Raw genomic sequence first — 18,298 nt, 5'->3', positions numbered from 1 at the left:
TTCAGCAGGATCGGTGCCTGGAAAATGTCCGATGGCCGGTGACTGCCAGCGGTGCGGGTTTCATCGTTTATTAATTAATACGTGCACTTTCGCAGAGCGCGAATCGTGCGACTTTTTTTTCCGCTGGGATTAAAGGAACATTACGGAGATATATTATAACGTTAAAAAATTGGAGCGTATTAGGTGACGTAATGTCGTATAACGTGACATAATATCGTATAACGTGATATAGTATCGTATAAGGTGACGTAATGTCGTATAACGTGATATAATATCGTATAATGTGACATAATAACGCATAATATGCAATTGAGCTGTGCCCGAAAACTAGTTCTTGTTCCTTTAAATGATAATTTTATGGGAACTTGGTTTATTATAGCAGATGCTCCTTTATCCGAACAGTTATTTGAGACAACCTATTCTGTAATGGCTATGTAACTATGTCAAGAACTATGTACAAATTATGCAACTGTGCAGTCCTTTCATATAATAGTTTTCACTTTTATTAACGATCTTTTTTAGACATTTTTAGTAAAGCTCATCTACTATATTTTGCCGACGATTTTAAAATATGAAAATAGTAGATATTTGACATTCAGTTGCAATTCGAGATGAGTTAGACTAGGTGAATACTGCAGAAGTAATCAATTATTTCTTAACATAGCAAAACGTCATACTACGAGAATATTCCGCCATCATAATATATTACAACTTGCATAAGAAGACGAAATTATTTATTTATATCGCTGAAGTGAACTCTGTAGCTCGTCCAATAAATGAATAAAGAATGGAAGATAGAAACGTATAAATGATATTTTGTTATCCATACATATGTACTATTATTATTATTCTATTAGTACAATTGTCCAATTTCTACATATTATTATCCAGTAATAATGGTGAACAATATTTTTAAATAACAAAACATCCTGACATCAAGATATTAGAAAAATAACTTCGTCAACTATCACCTTATAAAAATATCAAAACTGCATTGATTTAAACTATCCATAAATAACATCAAAATACATACTTCAATAAATAAAACTGCATCCAACAAATATTTTTATATCATCAGGAGGCATCAAATAAAAATATCAGAAAACAGTCAATTTGACTGCTTTGTCAATCGCTCTTAGCGTTAATCGTGTCGTAGCGATTTGCAAATTGTTTTTTAGTCACAGCATTGGAATTTTCGTCGACGTCTCGAAGAGTTAGCAATGTTTCAGAATGATGGAATCGTTCTTTGAAATCGCGGCGGTATGTGGGAGTAGTTGCACAGTGTTGCGGCGAATTTGCATTGTTCCGTGTGTAGAATCGTTGCGGATTCGGAGTACGCATTCGGGCGAGCATTATTGCAGAGAGCAATTCGATATATCCCCGAAGCGGGTTGTTTTGGTTTCGACGTGCCAGATCAGAACTGATTGACGCTCTGGGATATAACCCGGCTGGCCCGGAGTTAATTACGGAACCTAAGCGAGCCGCAAGCTCGCGCTAAGCAGCTTGGACAGAGTCGCCATTACAATTAATTAATTAGTCGTACGAGATCTGACGTAATGGATCGTCAATGATACGCGGCCCAGGTAGAACCGACGTGGCCTCGGATACTCTCACCTAATCGCCTCTCTGCCCGTAAATCGATACGACTTTTCTCGTTCGGACACTCACCTGGCTACGCTGCGTCTTCCCCTCAGACCATTGTCGAGCTGCGCGAGGGCTGCACAGTGAACTGCAAGCGTCGAATTTCTAACAGACAATTTCGCATAAATTCAAGTGCCAGAGAATTTCTGCGTTCATGTACTGATTAAATGAATTATCGATCTTTATACACGATTTGTTAGGTTTTATCTGCTGTTTTACAAATTTTACGGATCAAATTTTTGGTTTTTACGCATCGAAGTGACGTCTTCGAAAAGATTGTGATCATGGATCATAGATCTATTGATTTTTCAATTTTTGGATTTTCAGTGCAATTATCCAAATTCTCAGGATCAAGTTAATAATCTTTATTCGTCAAAATGATGTCGCGAAGTATTTACAATTAAAAGGATCGCTTTGTTGATTATGCTTGATTTATCGTTTTTGAAAAATCTCTGCAATTTTTAAGCTTTTTAATATATTATTCGAACGAAAATCCATCGCTAAAAGTCCAAGTATTCCAAGATAAAGAATTATGTAATTAAATGGATTGCTTTAGTAATTATATTCGATTTACCGATTTTGAAAGTTCTCTGCAATTTTTAGCTTTTTTATATGTTATTTCAAACTGGTATCGCTAAAAAACCAAGTCTTCGAAGATGAACATTGTGTCTCGGATCATAGATTATTTAGAATGAATTAGAATAAATAGATTACTTTAGAATCATTATATTTTCCAATTTTCTCGATATTTTCCAATTGTTGGGTTTTCAGATAAAATTTTTTAAATTCTCGGGATCAAGTTTTCAATTTTTATTCATTGAAATAAAGTCGTGAAATATTTGCAATTAAATGGATTGATTTATTGATCAGGCTCGATCTACCGATTTTGAAAGATCTCTGCAGTTTCCATCTTTTTTAATCCATTAACTGCCACGATTCCCATTTGCGGTGTTTGACAGTTTAATCTCATTTTACACGTATCAGCCGATATTATTTACAGCAGTCGGTATATATTTTATAAATCGTTTCTTCTCAATTTTTCACAAAGGACATCATCCATAATACATCACCATAAAATGATCATGTTCGATGCACGACGTTCCACTTCCACGTTATAATTAAATACTACATGTCACCTAGTATTTAAAAATAGCTACACAAATACGTAATTTAGAATATACAAAATAATTCGTACAACAAATTTTTCTTATCAATTTTTATTCATGCAACCTGTCGTAATCCCCACTTGGGACATTTTAAAAAATATAAAATATTCCAACAACAAAACGTAATACGAATACTAGTACAATTGTAATGAAATATATAACGTATAATAAAATAACATGAATTATATTATTACAAAACTGTTTCTCTGCATATACGTAACTATCCCCATGAAAAATTAAAGAAAAAAAAGGATCTGGCAGTTAATGGGTTAATATGCAACTTCGGCAAGCTAAAAAACGAAATCGTCGAAGACGAAGATCCTGACCTCTTAGATCATAGATCATGGATCTTGGACTCCTCTTGAAGATGGGTCGAAAGGAACCAGCGTCTGGTAGCTTTGGTGTATTTTTATTAACCGAAAACCTAGGCTATAATAAAGAATGCTATGTGTATACATATCCTCTATCTATATACAATAAATCCATCTTCCGCAACGTGTCACCGTATAACATTTGGCAACTCAAAATCGATTTCCTCTCGGCTCTCTCTCTCTCTCTCTCTCTCTCTCTTTCGTTTACTTGGCAGGAGTTCACGCGCGTTAACATCAGTCACAATTCGAGATGATCCCCGGACGATCGGCGTGTCAACGATCACACGGACGATCGCGAGACGCGCCGGTGTGTCCGTGACCGATACGACTTCCGGTCGTGGTCGCTTACAGGGGAGGGGGGCTAGAGGATCGAAGAAACGACGAAGTGTCTTCTAGAAGACCGGTTCTTAGCTCAAACGTTCGTTCGCGTGCTGATTCTCTTGTCGATTTTTCTCGTCTCCTTTTGAGTCGTGCCAGGATCATCGATACCGGATCCAATCGCCAACGATGTTCACTGCCAAAGATATTTAACCCTCTGCGGCCGTTCGGTGTTTACACGCAGCCGATGGAAACTTATTTTTAAATGGTAATATACAAGAAACAGTATTAGGAAAAAGAATTTTATTGCACTTTTAGGCATCAATAAAATTATCCCATCATTTTTAAAAATAATTATTAACAAAGATCCGATTTAAAACATTGTTAACAGTAATGCTGTTGGATCGAGTCGCATTTAATTGAATATGCATAAAATGCACTTTGTCATTCAAAATGGAGATACTATAAGTCGGAAAATTGATTTTAGATTTATAGTTCAAATGACATCGAGTGCCAAGGGTTGTTAATTAATTTCTAAATTAAAAAAGCAGATAAAATAAAACAGTTTTAGTAGGCGAGTGTAGACACACGATCGCGAAGGGTTAAAGTGTGTATCATCAAATACCATGCACCTTCGTGAAATATCAAAATCATTTCAGACATTATTATGCACTATCATTAACGATGATCGTCGTTAGCTAGTCTAGAACATGCCGATGATGTCTCCGGAAATACTCAATTCGGTAAACTCGTGAATCCTTTCATTGTACATAACGTTCCTTCTAACATCGCCCCTAATTCGCGACTTATAGAATTAATTAGATCTGCCATAGATTGGACCAGATCCTAAGTCATCGTCGACCAAAGCAGTAGGCTCGTTGAAAATCGTTGTCGATCGTGAGACCGGTGTCTCGATTTCGCAGTAACCCTTTCTCTCTCGGACTATCGATTACGAGTTAAAGTGTAATATTGCTTGCGCAGCTGAGTAGGAGGAGGGGGAAGGAGGATGAGGAGTAGGACAAGTATACAAGGAGGAGGTGGAGGATGAGTAGGACAAGTAGAAGGAGGTGGACAGGTAAGTAAACCGGTCTCCGTTCCGGCACAGTGTTTAGGATCGACGACGACGACGACGACGAGTAGGTCGTCGAGTCTCGGCAGTTTCCGTCCCCCGCGCCATTTCTATTTACAAAAAACGTGTCCCCTCGCGTACATAGAATACGAACGATTGAGAACGATGAGCCGGAAAGTGGGCACCGTAGCGAGGAATGGAGGCGGTAGAAGACGACGACGACGACGATGGTGGTGGTGGTGGTGGAAGTTGTGATGAGAGAGAGCGGTCGTTAAAAAATCAGTCTTCGTAGGAGAGATTCGAATGTTCCAAAAATGGGGTCGCTCGCGTCGTTGTTCGGTTCTCGTGTCTGGTCGGAGGATCATTTTAGTAAAAGTCTACTAAACGGTCGGGCGATTGGTACGTCGAAATTGTCTGGCGAGTACAGTTCGACGGATCGCTCGTGCCGCGCTACCAACAGTAGTGAGCAATACCACTGGTCTCCGTTTCCGTTCTAGTTTCGATCATCGAAATGGAAACCGGGGCTGGACGCGCGCGCGTCGGCTATCAATTTTGGCACTTGTCTCGATCGAACGGTCAGACACAGCCAGCCTCGAATCGGCCTAGCTACTTCAACAAACGAAAACAGTCCGTGGCGACCGATCGACCGCGGCGGGAGCCTCGTCGGGTTCGCTGTCGCAGGAGGTGGACACACGGCGGCCGATAACGCATTGCACGGCCGGCCACTGTCGTCCTCTATCCGAAGATCCCCTCGCAGTTCGGCACGCTGTTCATCTCGATGCCGCAGCGATCAGTCTCTTTGCGGAACTCCTTCGGCCTGTGCTACGAGTTTAGGGGCGTGGTGCCGATGTTGCTGATGAAGCTCGGACAGGCGTTGTCCGCCCTGTCGCCGCTCTGCAGCGAGAAATGCCTGTAGGACATGTACGCCTGCGGGTTCGAGGACAGCGGCTGGTCCCTCTTCTCCGTCGATCGTTGCTTCTTCATCTTCATGTAGCCGAGCACGGAGATCAGCACGACGAACACCACGAAACCCATGCAGCTGCCCACTATCAGGCCCAGCCGCCTGGTCAGGATCGTCGCCAGGCCGCCCCTGTCGCTCAGCGTCCCGTCGCCGACGATCGAGTCCGGCGCGTCCAGGGTCTGGACCTCCGTGCAGAGCCCGGTCCTCGAGTTGATCATCACTGGCAGCGCCGAGCCCTCGATCATGTCGTCGTGAGACGCGTTCCATTGCCAGGAGCCGATGTCCTCCGGGATCGGCGTGCTCCAGCTGCCCAGACCCAGCACGCAAATCAGATAGCGCGTGTCCGACGCCAGCTTCGTCAGCTTCACAGACCGAGCCTTCGGGTCCAGCTTCGTCCACCGTACCTGCAACACGATCGATCGACCGACTTAATTACTCTCGACCGGTTTAGGCGGGCCGCTTGCGGTCGCCGTGAAGAACGACGATGATCGGAGACACGGATCGATTGATCGTCTTTGGATGCTTCTTTGCGGTGAAAGGGATGGAACGGTTTGGTTGAGATACTATTAGGTCGTTCGGAAAGTCACTTCGTTTTTTTCTTGGTGGAAATGAAACACAATAGATTACTAAACAAAATCTATTGTAAAGAATCAAACAAAATTTTTAGCAAACAAGACTTACTACATCAGTTGTCCAATTATATAATGATTATGCAGCTTAAGCGTGAAGTTGGCTGTGAAAAAATTAAGTCTTTTCTTGGGAAAAACGAAATTACTTTCCGAACAACCCAATATATCTTTGCTTCGCGTTGTTGGTTGTTTGAGAAATTTATATTTCAATAGCGAGAAGAAAAATGAAAGAATGGCGATACAGGTAGATCTTTTCGCTCTGTATAGCACTATAATCTGTAGCACTGCTTTGCTCTAACTCGATAAGAGAATTCTGAATTATATGCGTCTTATATACATCTTAAAGACATTCTATGTTTCTTGAAGGATTAAAGATTAGGATAAAGAGGTATAAATTGAATCAACTGTCACTCGTTTATTATAAACAGACTTACTAAGGTAGCTACTATCTGATATCCATGATGGATAGAAGCTATAATCTTGGGGGTGTTTTTTTCCCTGTGAATTACTCCTAAAAATCACTGGGAGTGAAGGTTTTTAGAGAATACTGTTTACAGCACCCCTCGGTTTATTACTTAACTGTCTAAGGTACCTAGCATCTAACGTCCTAAATCCTTCAAAATCTGAAATTAATCGTCTCAATGATTCTAGAACGAAAAGATATTCAAACCTAAAACTGACGTCTCAAGAATATCCAATGCTTCTTACAACATAACACGTTTTAACAGAACTCAACATTTTTCAGAACCTAACCACCGTGTTATAAAAATATTACCTCTATTTAAAAAGCATCTAAACGCTTCCAGGGACACCAAAATATTACCTACATTCACTATGCATGATCCGCTATACATAATAATCAAAATCAAGCTCGATTCAACTCCCTACAAAGGACAACACAGTGGTCCACGCGTTAATCATCTTAACGCGTCGTAGACAATCAACCGGTCTCAGCCAACTGTAAGCTCAGTTAGGGTAACGATGATCTAAGATCGCAGGCTCGGTTCACACTTTAATTAAGTCGGCACGCGCACCTGGTCAACATTGTCCAGCGAGTGATAGGCCACTTGGTAGCCGTACAGCCCCGAATGGTTCCTGCTCTGCCAAGAGACCAGAACGGAGAACGGCTGGATGTCTTGGATCGCGAGCTTCAGCACCAGCGGCGTCGAGCAGAAAGCGTGGGGATCGAGATCGACGAAAACCTGACCCCGCAGCTCCTGCGGTTGCTCGCATCTCAGCAGGCCGCCCTCCACGTTCTCCACGCCGACGCCGTTTCTTCGCCGGCCACGGCCTCCACCCACTCCGCTAACTAGCTTCTGATGATCTCTCAACCATTCCCAGAGTTCTTGCGACTCGCAGTCGCAGTGCAACGGATTCTCTGCGAACAAACATCGATCGATTCTCGCTTACCATTCCGGTTACGTCGTCCGGTTACGTATTTCGGCGAATTTGCTTATGAGGTTTCTTGTCAACCCCCTTGCACTGTGATTTCTTTTATAGTTACGTTGCTTCGTTCTTAACACTTTACTACTGAGTATGTGTTTCGGATTGTTATATTATTATTATTATATTTTTATAATGAAGGTTTAGCGTCGCATCGGCCACATTGGTTATTAGCAACGTCTGTAACCGTTCGTTTTTGGTTTAAAGTAAGACATGTTTTATCATAATAATATTATTACTATTATTATATATCATATATTATGCATTACATATTTTATATTGCCACCGTGCCACGAGTCTGACACATTGTAACAGTGCAAGGCGTTAACAAAGCAATAATCATTGAATATTCATCACCGTGTCTTCGTTAATTGACAGCTCGAAATACTTAAAACAAAATGATCAATTATTTTCAGGTTAATCGTGAAGACTTTCATGAAGACTACAATAAAGACTGATGTGCATTAATCGCGATCCTGCGTACAAAACAGTCCTACGCTCCGTCGTAACCACGGAAATGATCGAACGGGATGAATCCATAGATAGAATTTCAGTATCTGTTACAAATGATCAAATAATTTCACTCCAATCACGAAGACCTTCTCCGCAATCGAGACCGACTCTGGCTTTAATCTTCTTTTCACTTAATATCGCAATCCTGCGTACAAAGCTATGCTACGTTCCCTTGGAGCCATGGAGATGGAAGCGAAGGAGCCCATAAATAGAATTTCAGTGTCCGTTACGGTGAAATAAATTCGTTCGATTTCTGCACGGCGCGGGATCATTGTGTCACCAGTTTCAGCAGCAAACGTTTCACCGATTCCGAACCGGAAACGTATATAAAATCCGGAGCCCCGTCTGTCGGTGTTCGAACAAGCGATATCATGTTCGCGCTGTTGCAGGTTGCAGCAGCGTAGAGTTGTAGCGCGAAAATGTGCGCGGCGACACCGACGGTAAATGTTCGAGACAGGAGGCGGCCCGGTCTACGGCACGGTTTCGATTAAATTTGCGAATCTTTTAGGACCGATTAGGGAGCAGCAGCTGGACGGAGTTACGGCACCGTCGCCGACCAGCTCGCTAGGACTTCGAGGGGGAATAGGATGAGACGGAATGGCGGAGCGTGTTTGATTGTCCCGATGTTGAGTATCGATTCGGGACGATTGTACGTGACCAGCGATATGATTGGATTTCCAGCAGTAGTAACTCCATTTGGATCGATAGCACCGATACGTATACTGTTATTCTCTCTGGCTCGCGTGCCCCTTGAATAAAAGCCGCGCGAGCAAATGAAACATTGATACTGCATCAATCAAACCACCCTATCCCCTTTTCGCTGCGTTTTGCAGCGCTTCCAACTGATATTCACGGTCTCTCTGCCAATTTATTAGGCGGCGCTGCGGATCTTCGAGCTAACAAACTCCCGCACAAATCCTTCGACATGGGAAATCTGGCGGATTCTCTGCGAAATAGCCGTGGGTTAGAAGGAAAATCGCATTTCGTGCTGGTTCTCAATCGTCTAGCCCAAAATAATGATAACGTATGCATGTATACAGTGATATTTATATACAGTGATTGATCGTTTTACCAACGAAATTAACAAATACAAGACGACGACTTTTTCAGTTGATAAAATATATATATATATATATTTTGATAGCTTAAATATCTTTGTAATTGTTAATAATGTATGCTTTATATGTATTTTATAGATATTCTAATTTATATTTTGTGAGTACATAAGTTATGAAATTATGAAGGCATAAATTATGGAATTATCTATCGTAGCCAGTAATTTTTGCATATATTAACTGAATAAAAATTGTAATAATTCATGTAATTGTTGCATATGTATAATGTATGCTGCAAAGTTTGCAGAACGAAGTTATTATATAAATGAAGATATGGAATTGTAATGAGTGTCGAGAATTGTCATTAGAATCTTCCTTCTGCATAGTGATTGACCAAAGTAGGTCAATAAGTAATTCGAGATTATAATATTATTTATCTAGTGATTGTCAAGGTTAATTTTTGTCATTATTTCTCAAGTCTTTCTGTGCTGACATTAGTAGTTTTTATTATTCGATTTTAGCCATAATTAATGCTTTTCTATTATTCGTACTTAATCGGCCAATCACTGTATACCTAATTATTTCTTACCCTAATTATTTCCCGTTTCAACCCTAAACTTACCGATTATTAAATATATTTGGATTATGAAATTTATTCGATCATTTGTTACGAATGCGTCTTTACAAATTCGCTAACATTCGATAACATAAACCGTCTATTTTGAAAGTGACTGTTTATTAAAATTAATATATTTACCACAACTTTACCGAGCCCGACTCGTGAATAGTAATAATTTATTAATTATCTATATTATTCTATTTTTTAAAATAGGAATCAAAATCCATTCTCTAATATTTATGCATTCAAAAAATATAGACACGGAATAAACATTAATTTTCTGTTCCTTTCAATAGACTATTGCAACTTGAAAATTCTTAATCACAGTAATGAAGAAAATGAAAGGGTTGAGAGTTATCGTTTAAAAAGGAATAATAAAATCTAGTCTAAGAGACCTGAATTCACAACTCCTATTAAAATAGCAGCAATAATTAAGTAAATACCTAAAGAGACCCAAATTTACAACTCCTATTAAATTAACAACAATAATTAAATAGGTACACATTACTACTACCAACAACAAAAAGCAACAAAAGGTCCAGGTCACTTCCAGAACTAAAATCAGTCATCCCTGCTCAATGAATTCCTCTTATCCAGCTTCACATGAGAGAACAATACTTATCCAACCCTTACCTTCAGCTCGCAAGCTCCGTATTTGCGTCTCCAGGGGTCGAAAGACATTCAGCGGCAGGTTCTCCAAATAATTCCTACTGAGATCCAGGACACGCAGCTTCTTCAATGACTTGAACGCGTCGCTGAAGATCGCCTTGATAAAATTGCCGTAAAGATGTAACTCCACCAGACTGACCAGATTATTGAAGGTGACCCTTTCGACGATCTTGATCTGATTGAAGGAGAGGTCCAGTATCTGCAGGGACTTGAGATCCTTGGGAAACTCTTCGAGTTCCTTCAGCCGATTGTGGGTGAGGTTGAGGATCCTCAGGTGCTCCATGCCTTGGAGCCTCTCCTTGGGCAGGTTGTTTTCCAGGCTGTTCATGCCGAGATGGAGAGTGAGCAGATTCGGCAGGCGTTTGAAGGCGCCGGGCGAGATCCTGACGATGCTGTTCCGGTCCAGGTACAGATGCAGCAGCGCTGGGAAAGCCTCGAAGTCCTGGGAGGTGACGATGGTCAGGTTCGTTCCGGATATATGGACCTCCTGCAAGATGGGGTACATGTCGTTCGATGACAGATCGCGGATCGTCTCCAACGGGTTCTTGGTCAGGAACAGCCAGGTCAGGCTGGGTAGATTCTTGCCGGACAACCCGACGGCGGGTATCTTTCTGAACTTGTTCTCGGACAGGTCGACTTTCCGCAGCATGGACGAGTGAACGAAGAAGTTGGCGGGCAGGGCGTTCAGGTTGTTGTGGCTGAGGTCGACGGAGATCAGGCGCGACAGGTTGGCCGACGCGAAGCCGGACAGCTCCTCGATGCGATTGTGGCTGAGGTCCAGCTCCTTGAGGTGCTTGAGGCTGGCGAAGCTGGCCACGTCGACGTTCGCGATCTCGTTGTTCGAGAGCATCAGGATCTCCAGGTTGAGGGCGCTGGCCAGAGCCGAGTAAGAGATATTCTGGAACCTGTTGTGGTCCATCCTGATCTCCTTCAGCGACCTCAGCGTGTCGAATATGCCCGGCGGTAGACTCCTGATCTCGTTCCTGCTAAGGTTCAGCTTGGTCAGGTTGCTGTTCAACACGAAGATGTGTTCCGGCAGCTGGAAGATTTGGGCGTCGTCCAGCAGAAGCTCCTGCAGCGACGGAAGCCCGTTCAGGCTGCGCTCTGAGATCTCTGAGAAGTTGTTGCCGGAAGCCGCCAGCTTGCGTAGTTCGGGGATATGGAGATTGAGGAGAGCAGCGGCCGTGAGGAGGTTGTCGTTTAGATTGAGGTCCGTGAGGTTGCTGAGTCCGCGGAAGGCGCCGCTCTCGATGCTGGCGATGGAGCAGTTCTTTAGGTTCAGCGTCTTGATGGGTAGGCCCTCCTGGAAGATGGCGTTCTGGAGAACGGTCAGGTGGTTGTTGGCCAGGTCGAGCACCTTGAGCTTCTTGAGAGCGGTCAAAGCGTACGGGTCCAGCCTCTTCAGTCCGTTGTCCTGGAGATAGAGCTCCTCGAGCTCGTGCAGCTCGGAGAAGGTCCTGGCGGTGATGTGGCTGAGCTTGTTCATGCTGAGCTCGAGGAACTTGAGCGCCTGCATCGGCTGGAAGGCGCCGTCCTCTATCCTGGATATGGTGTTGTTGGTCAGGTAGAGTCGCTCGACGAGAAGCAGGTCCCTGAACAGAGGCGCCTGGAGATAGGTCAGCTTGTTATGCCCTAGCCACATGATCCTGACGGAAGCCTGACCTCTCAGGGAATCGTTGTGCAGCACGGCCAGCCCGTTGCTGTCCAGCTGGATGGACACCAAGGAGCTACCTCCGGCAGACGACTCCGAGGCGGACAGCTGGAAGACGTCCCCCAGCTCCGTCAGCTGGTTCCCTTGGAGGTTGACGTGCTGGAGTCTGCTGAGAGTCTTCAGGGCGCCGGTCTCCATGTTCGTGATGGCGTTGTTCTGCAGATGCAGCTCCAGCAGGGCCGGCAAAGGCGAGAACACGCCACGCTTCACCTCGGTGATGCGGTTGTCCTGCAATCTGAGTTCCCTCAGCTGGTGCAGCTTGAAGAAGGTGCCGGGCTGCAGTTCACGGATCTTGTTGCCGTCGAGAGACAGCAAGGACAGGTTGCTGCAGTGCTCGAGAAACTTCCTGGGTACGGTCTCGATGTAGTTGTTGCTGAGGTGCAGCTGGGCCAGCTGCGTCAACGTCGACAGCCCCTTGCCGTCGATCCGTCTGATGGCGTTCTGTTGCAGGTAGACCACCGCCAGGCTGACGCTGTCGACGAACGCATCCCCCGGGATCTCCAGGATATTGTTCTCCGCCAGATACAACTCCCGCAGCTTCGGCAGGCCGGCGAACACTCCGCCGATGTTGTGGATGTGGTTGTGGCTGAGCTCGACGTTGCTCAGCCGTTTGTTCGTCTTGAAGGTCGCCACGTCGAGGAAGACGATCTTGTTCCGGCTGAGGTCGATGTACTCCAGGTCCTTCAGCGAAACGAACGCGTCCTTGTGGATCGTCTCTATCGAATTGTAATAGAGGAACAGGGTCTGCAGGATGGGGAACGGCCTGAAGCAGTCCTCCGGCAGCATCTCGAAGTTGTTGCTGCTCAGGTCGAGCATCATCAGCGACCTGAGCTGGCTGTACCTGTCGTCGGGCAGCTCCGAGATTTCGTTCCAGGCCAGCGTCAGAGTCCCTAGGCTCTCCAGCCTGCGCAAAGGCGTCATGGGGAACATGCTCAGCTTGTTCTCCGCCAGGTTCAAGTCGCTCAGCGTGTTCTCCAGGCCGGCGAACGAGTACTCGGAGATCTTCGATATCTGGTTGCCCTTCAGCGTCAGCTTCAGCAGCTTCAATCCGTAGAAGCAGTACGAGCTCAGCTCCTGGATCAAGTTCCCCTCGAGGTCGAGGCCGACCAGCATCGGCAGGTTCGCCAATGATATCTGCGGCACGTGCGGCAAACGGCTCGACACAAGGACCAACGATTCCAGGCTGTCGTTCAAGTTTCGGAACGCGTTCTCGCTGATCTCCCGCAACGACGAGTGCGAGATCTGCAGGTGTCTGATCCGCGAGTCCGGCGGGAAGCAGCCCTCCTTCAATACCTCCACGGACTTGTCCAGCTCGTAAACGTTCAACGACTGCACCATCGTGTCCGCTCCTGGAAAACGGTCGTAAAAGTCGCGGCCATTAATTTCATTAAGCCGCACGATAACGCGGAGTTTAGATTCCGCTGCGTCGCCGCGCCGATCCGCGACCCCCGCTTTACGACCGCCGTAAAACATAATGAATTCCTGAGAGGAATGCCTCCCTGCGATGCCAACGGCCCACTGATTCCGCGGGCCTCGGCCGACCCCCTCGTTATTGCTACCCTCAGAAGCTGCGATTGATTCTGAAGACGCGCCCGATTGCACAGACGCTCGCGATGATTATCGTTATTCGGATAGGAGGAACCTCTTCAACCCTTTGCACTCGAGTGCTGACTATCAAGCACCACTGAAATTGATCCATCACGTTCCAAAGTCGTCTTTAAACCAACAAAGTTCGAATTTTTTAAATTGTTCAAATTGAAGCTGTTGTACGAGTCACAAGAATTAATTTACAGTTAAAATGCGTTTTTGCTCTAAACATTAAAAAAAGGTTTTTCATTTTCCGAACGACAAAATAATATTAAATAATAATCGCGAATTATATAGACTTTGCTTTGCATCTCTGCTTAATATTACATTTCTTGACAAGAAATAACCCTTTTAATAAAAGAAAACTGAAGTAGGACAACACAAGTTTCTGAATAAAAATATCTTAAAAATTATTTTAACATACTACGACAATTGTACATACATGTATATAATAATTTTACAAGACGTGATATAGTTATATGAAAATGTTTGGATTTTATATTCTTGCCCTCTCAGGCTATTTTTTGCCGCACTGTGAATCGGGTTGACTGACCCCACGTTGCATCAATTTCATTTATCATGCGCTACGTCGATTTGGCTTGTCCTTTGATACGTTAATTCCATCAGTCCCGCGTTAATCCTATTCGTCGTTTATTGGGACTTTGCAAGCGCTTAGAGTTAAACAGACCGACTCGACGAGAACCTTGACTGCGCTTAAACAATATTAAAACCCCTTGCCGTACTTCAACGAGTCTGGCTTATGGCGGACATTTTATTTTCTAAATTCAATTCTATTTTATCGTCGTCGATATTTAATTCCAGAACTAAATTAATATCACTTAGTTCTAAGGGACATTGCAGAGTCGCAGGTGACTCAAAATAAGATCTTAATAATCAAAATTTTATTTATTATATTAATATTATATACGAAGTACAACTTGAGCTAGGAGGGCAAGGCAAACTTCAATGTATTTCAATGTTAATTTAAATAGTATTTCAAATAATATCCCATTTAATATTTATTTAAATAATACTTCAATTAATATTTCTATTGATGTATGATAATATTTCTAGTAATATACCTTTTAATATTTAAGTAATACTTCAGTTAATACTTCTATTAATAAATGATAATGTTTCGAATAATATTTCAACTAATATATGTGATTTAATATTACTTAATTTTGTAAATTTAAACAATATCTGAAATAATATTTCCTTCAATATTATCTGAATATAAATTGAAATCTACACCTTCGCAGGCAATTTAAAAGTATTAAAGGGTTGCCGGCAACCCCACAGGTCATTCTAAGGTTAAACACACTACATGTAAATAAACAATAAACATAAACCTTCTTTTCCTGCCAGGAAATAATTGCGACCAGAAATATTCCAAACTCGTTGCAATCGTAAAGAAAATAATACGGCAGGCGGTTAATATTTTTTCTGAAATTGCCCGCAGAAAATTTCACTAAATTCCGCGCTGTATTTTGCATTAACGTGTTCGAACAGAACGCGTTAAACTACGTCCGGTATATTCCGATTCGCGTTTGTCGCCCGCGTGAAACAACGAGTCCGATCGACGCGCGCCGGACACGCGGCTCGTTAGGCGAGCGGGCGAGCTACGCCGGCCGCGTTTTAAAATCGTCCGTTAAACGCTAATTAATTCCCTGTCCTACACCCCTCCACAAAAAGCGGCGCTGTTGTTCCGATTATAATAACCATCTCGGGCGTTATCGCGCGGCGCAGGGTCGTTCGTTTAATAAATGAAAATTGGACCGGCTCCTCGCGCGTCCTATCGAAGAAGCATAACGCGCGCACCGTGGCGAGACACGCGCGTCCACCCTTAAAAAATATACAGTCAAAGATTACGCTTACCGACATTATTATTTATAATTATTATTTCGCAGTATGCGCATTATTTAACTAACAATGGATATTTGATAAATCCTCAGAAACGATATGTACTTGCTCACTCTATTATGGAATAATAGTACTGCCTTATATATTTAATTATAATTAGTTACAGAAGAAAGATTAGAAAAATTAGTTAGTATAATCTAGAGTAAGCGTTCCGACTTATTAAAAACCTATAAATTTACTAACTCAACAAACAGTAAAGATACGGAGTAAAAATTTCTGAAATACGATGGTGTCCGAATATTAATGCAGCTCACTGTAACTTGAAAAAAAAGTAAAAGATTCGAGCTCGGAAAACTGTTACTGTTCATCAAATTTCCATAAACACTGTCGAAGTTATAGTAAATTGAATATCGGGAATTTTTGGGAAACTTTTGTATCGAAACGTTTCGCCGTGCGCCGCGTCGATTTTTCGATTGCGTTTTTTGTTTTTGTCGGCCGCGTACTCACCGCCCGTGCTTATAACTCGCTGCAGCGTGGTCCTCAGGGTCTCTTCCGTGGCGCCAGCGCATTCTAGGAAAAGACCGTCCTCGAAATTGTAACAAGGACAGCCGGGAATAGTCTCGGGGGGCGGGCACTCGGCTATCTGAGCGCCGGCGAAATTCTGTATCAGTAGAATCTGCAGGATCAGCCGGAGGGCGTGTTGCGTCGCGACGCGGGACCGTCTCCTCCATCGTTCCGGCGTCATCGTACCTCCGCATTCGTTACCCAAGTCCGCCGTGACCCTCGAACACGACCCTGCGACAATGCGACAGAAACGTGTATTCGTTGTGCTGGATCCGTTGGTTGTTAACAAAATTTACTTCGCAGAAATTACACGTATTAATTTTCTTTTGATCGGCTTCAACGTACGGCTAGAAGCGGAGCTTCCTTTCATTTCTTTGGTATAATTTTTCGGACAATATGGAAGAAATTCAAAGAAATTCTGCTGTTAGTCGCAGTTTATATATTTTATGTTGCAGTTGGTTGAAGGAAATTATATAATCAGTTATATGACATAACGAAATATTTTAGTATCGTATAATATAGTATAAGTAGATCATAGTATATCATAGCAGAGCACGGGACAGCACAGCATAAGACAGCATAACACAGTACAGTACAGTACAGTACAGTACAGTACAGTACAGTACAGTACAGTACAGTACAGTAGAGTATAGTAGAGTACAGTACAGTATAGTACAGTACATTACAGTATAGTACAGTACTGTACAGTACAGTACAGTACAGTACAGTATAGTACAGTATAGTACAGTACAGTATAGTACAGTACAGTATAGTACAGTATAGTACAGTACAGTATAGTACAGTACAGTACAGTAGAGTACAATACAGTACAGTAGAGTACAATACAGTGTAATAAAACGTAGTATAGTATATTATAGTATAACGTAGTATAGTATAGTATAATATAACGTAGTATAGTATAGTATAATGTAAGGACATAATTTTCCAGTCAACGTTCTCACGAGAAAATTAAGCACGACGCGGCCCTTTCACCTTGTCACTCAAATTACGTCAAAGACGGGCGCGAAACACATATTTATCCAGGTTGGAGCATGGACAAATTCATTCGCAAGTATAAATAGTTGGCAGTCCCTTTTTAAATCTGCAGAGCCGGGATTAGCGTCACGCTGCAGGGGTCTCTTGATGAAACAGCTAGTTCGGTTCCGTGATAAAGCCGCTTTTTAATTAACGCAGAGAATCGGAAACGCGGAAGGAATGTTCCTACGTTCAAAGGCTGCGCGGGCTTCTCTTTTCGAGCAGGGGAGACGGGGTTTTGGAACGTACCGGTGAAGTTAATTGTATCATTTCGTTAGCGAACCGAGTGTAGATGAAACGGAACGGGGCGAGTAGCGTCCCCGTGTTTCGCGTTATCGACTCCGCGGCGTCACGTCGTCGATCGAAAAACTGCGGAAACGGCTAATAAATGCGATCAAGTCCCCGGTCGATTGTTCGCCGGTCCGATGTATCGAACGTTGCTTATCGACGCGACAAGTAAATATCGTCGGGCGCGCTCGGAGCCCGGGTCCTCTGTTTATCGTCGGGACGATCGCAACGGCAACAATCGAGGTTACTCGGATAACAACGATGCGCGCGGGTGCGCCACGTCAGACTGGACGGTGCAGCGCGTGACCGGGCGGAAGGAAAATATCACTCGCCGGTAAATACGTGGCGAGGGAGGGGAGGGGGGGGGGGTTGGATGGGTTGTTTTTTCTACATAATTCCGTGGCGATGGGGAGAAAAAGTTAATGGAGAAACCGGGCGAGCACGCGTCCGAAGGAAAATTTCCATGAATGAAATATCCTATGAAAACAACCGGCGCAAAGAAAGCGGGCGAGCTAGAGCACGCGCGCATATTTTGCTTTAATAGAACTTTCGAATGAAAAATTCTGCATTTTAATTCGAATTTAATTACGCAACGCCGGCCCGTATTTTTCCGCGGAGAGAGCCCGTCGCGGCGACGGCCGCATTCAATTATCGCGATCGATGCGACGATTCGGACGGTAATGAACCTGTCCCGTAAGGGGAGCGCACTGTCCAAGTCTTTTAAGGTATTTTCTTTTTCTCCCGTCCCCCGTCCCCGGGCCCGCCAGCGCCCCCTGTCTTTCGCTTCATTCTTATC

At 43.6% G+C, this 18,298-nt stretch overlaps 1 protein-coding gene across 1 annotated transcript in view; it reads right to left on the bottom strand.

Annotated features, from left to right (window-relative positions):
- Positions 1-5,118: 5,118 nt before the first annotated feature.
- The window catches only part of LOC144471442 (uncharacterized), a 55,100-nt gene continuing 41,920 nt past the window's right edge, over positions 5,119-18,298 (bottom strand). Inside the window, exons 2-5 of the mRNA XM_078183479.1 lie at positions 16,123-16,410; positions 10,419-13,514; positions 7,190-7,533; positions 5,119-5,930 (exon numbers count right to left, since the gene is read on the bottom strand). Coding sequence (XP_078039605.1) covers positions 5,388-5,930; positions 7,190-7,533; positions 10,419-13,514; positions 16,123-16,360 — 4,221 coding nt within the window. The 5' untranslated portion in view covers positions 16,361-16,410 and the 3' untranslated portion in view covers positions 5,119-5,387. The remainder of the gene's footprint in view (positions 5,931-7,189; positions 7,534-10,418; positions 13,515-16,122; positions 16,411-18,298) is intronic.

The sequence above is a fragment of the Augochlora pura genome, chromosome 6, assembly GCF_028453695.1.
Source record: "Augochlora pura isolate Apur16 chromosome 6, APUR_v2.2.1, whole genome shotgun sequence".
In the NCBI taxonomy this organism is placed as follows: domain Eukaryota; kingdom Metazoa; phylum Arthropoda; class Insecta; order Hymenoptera; family Halictidae; genus Augochlora; species Augochlora pura.
This window is presented reverse-complemented; position numbering and strand designations above follow the sequence as displayed.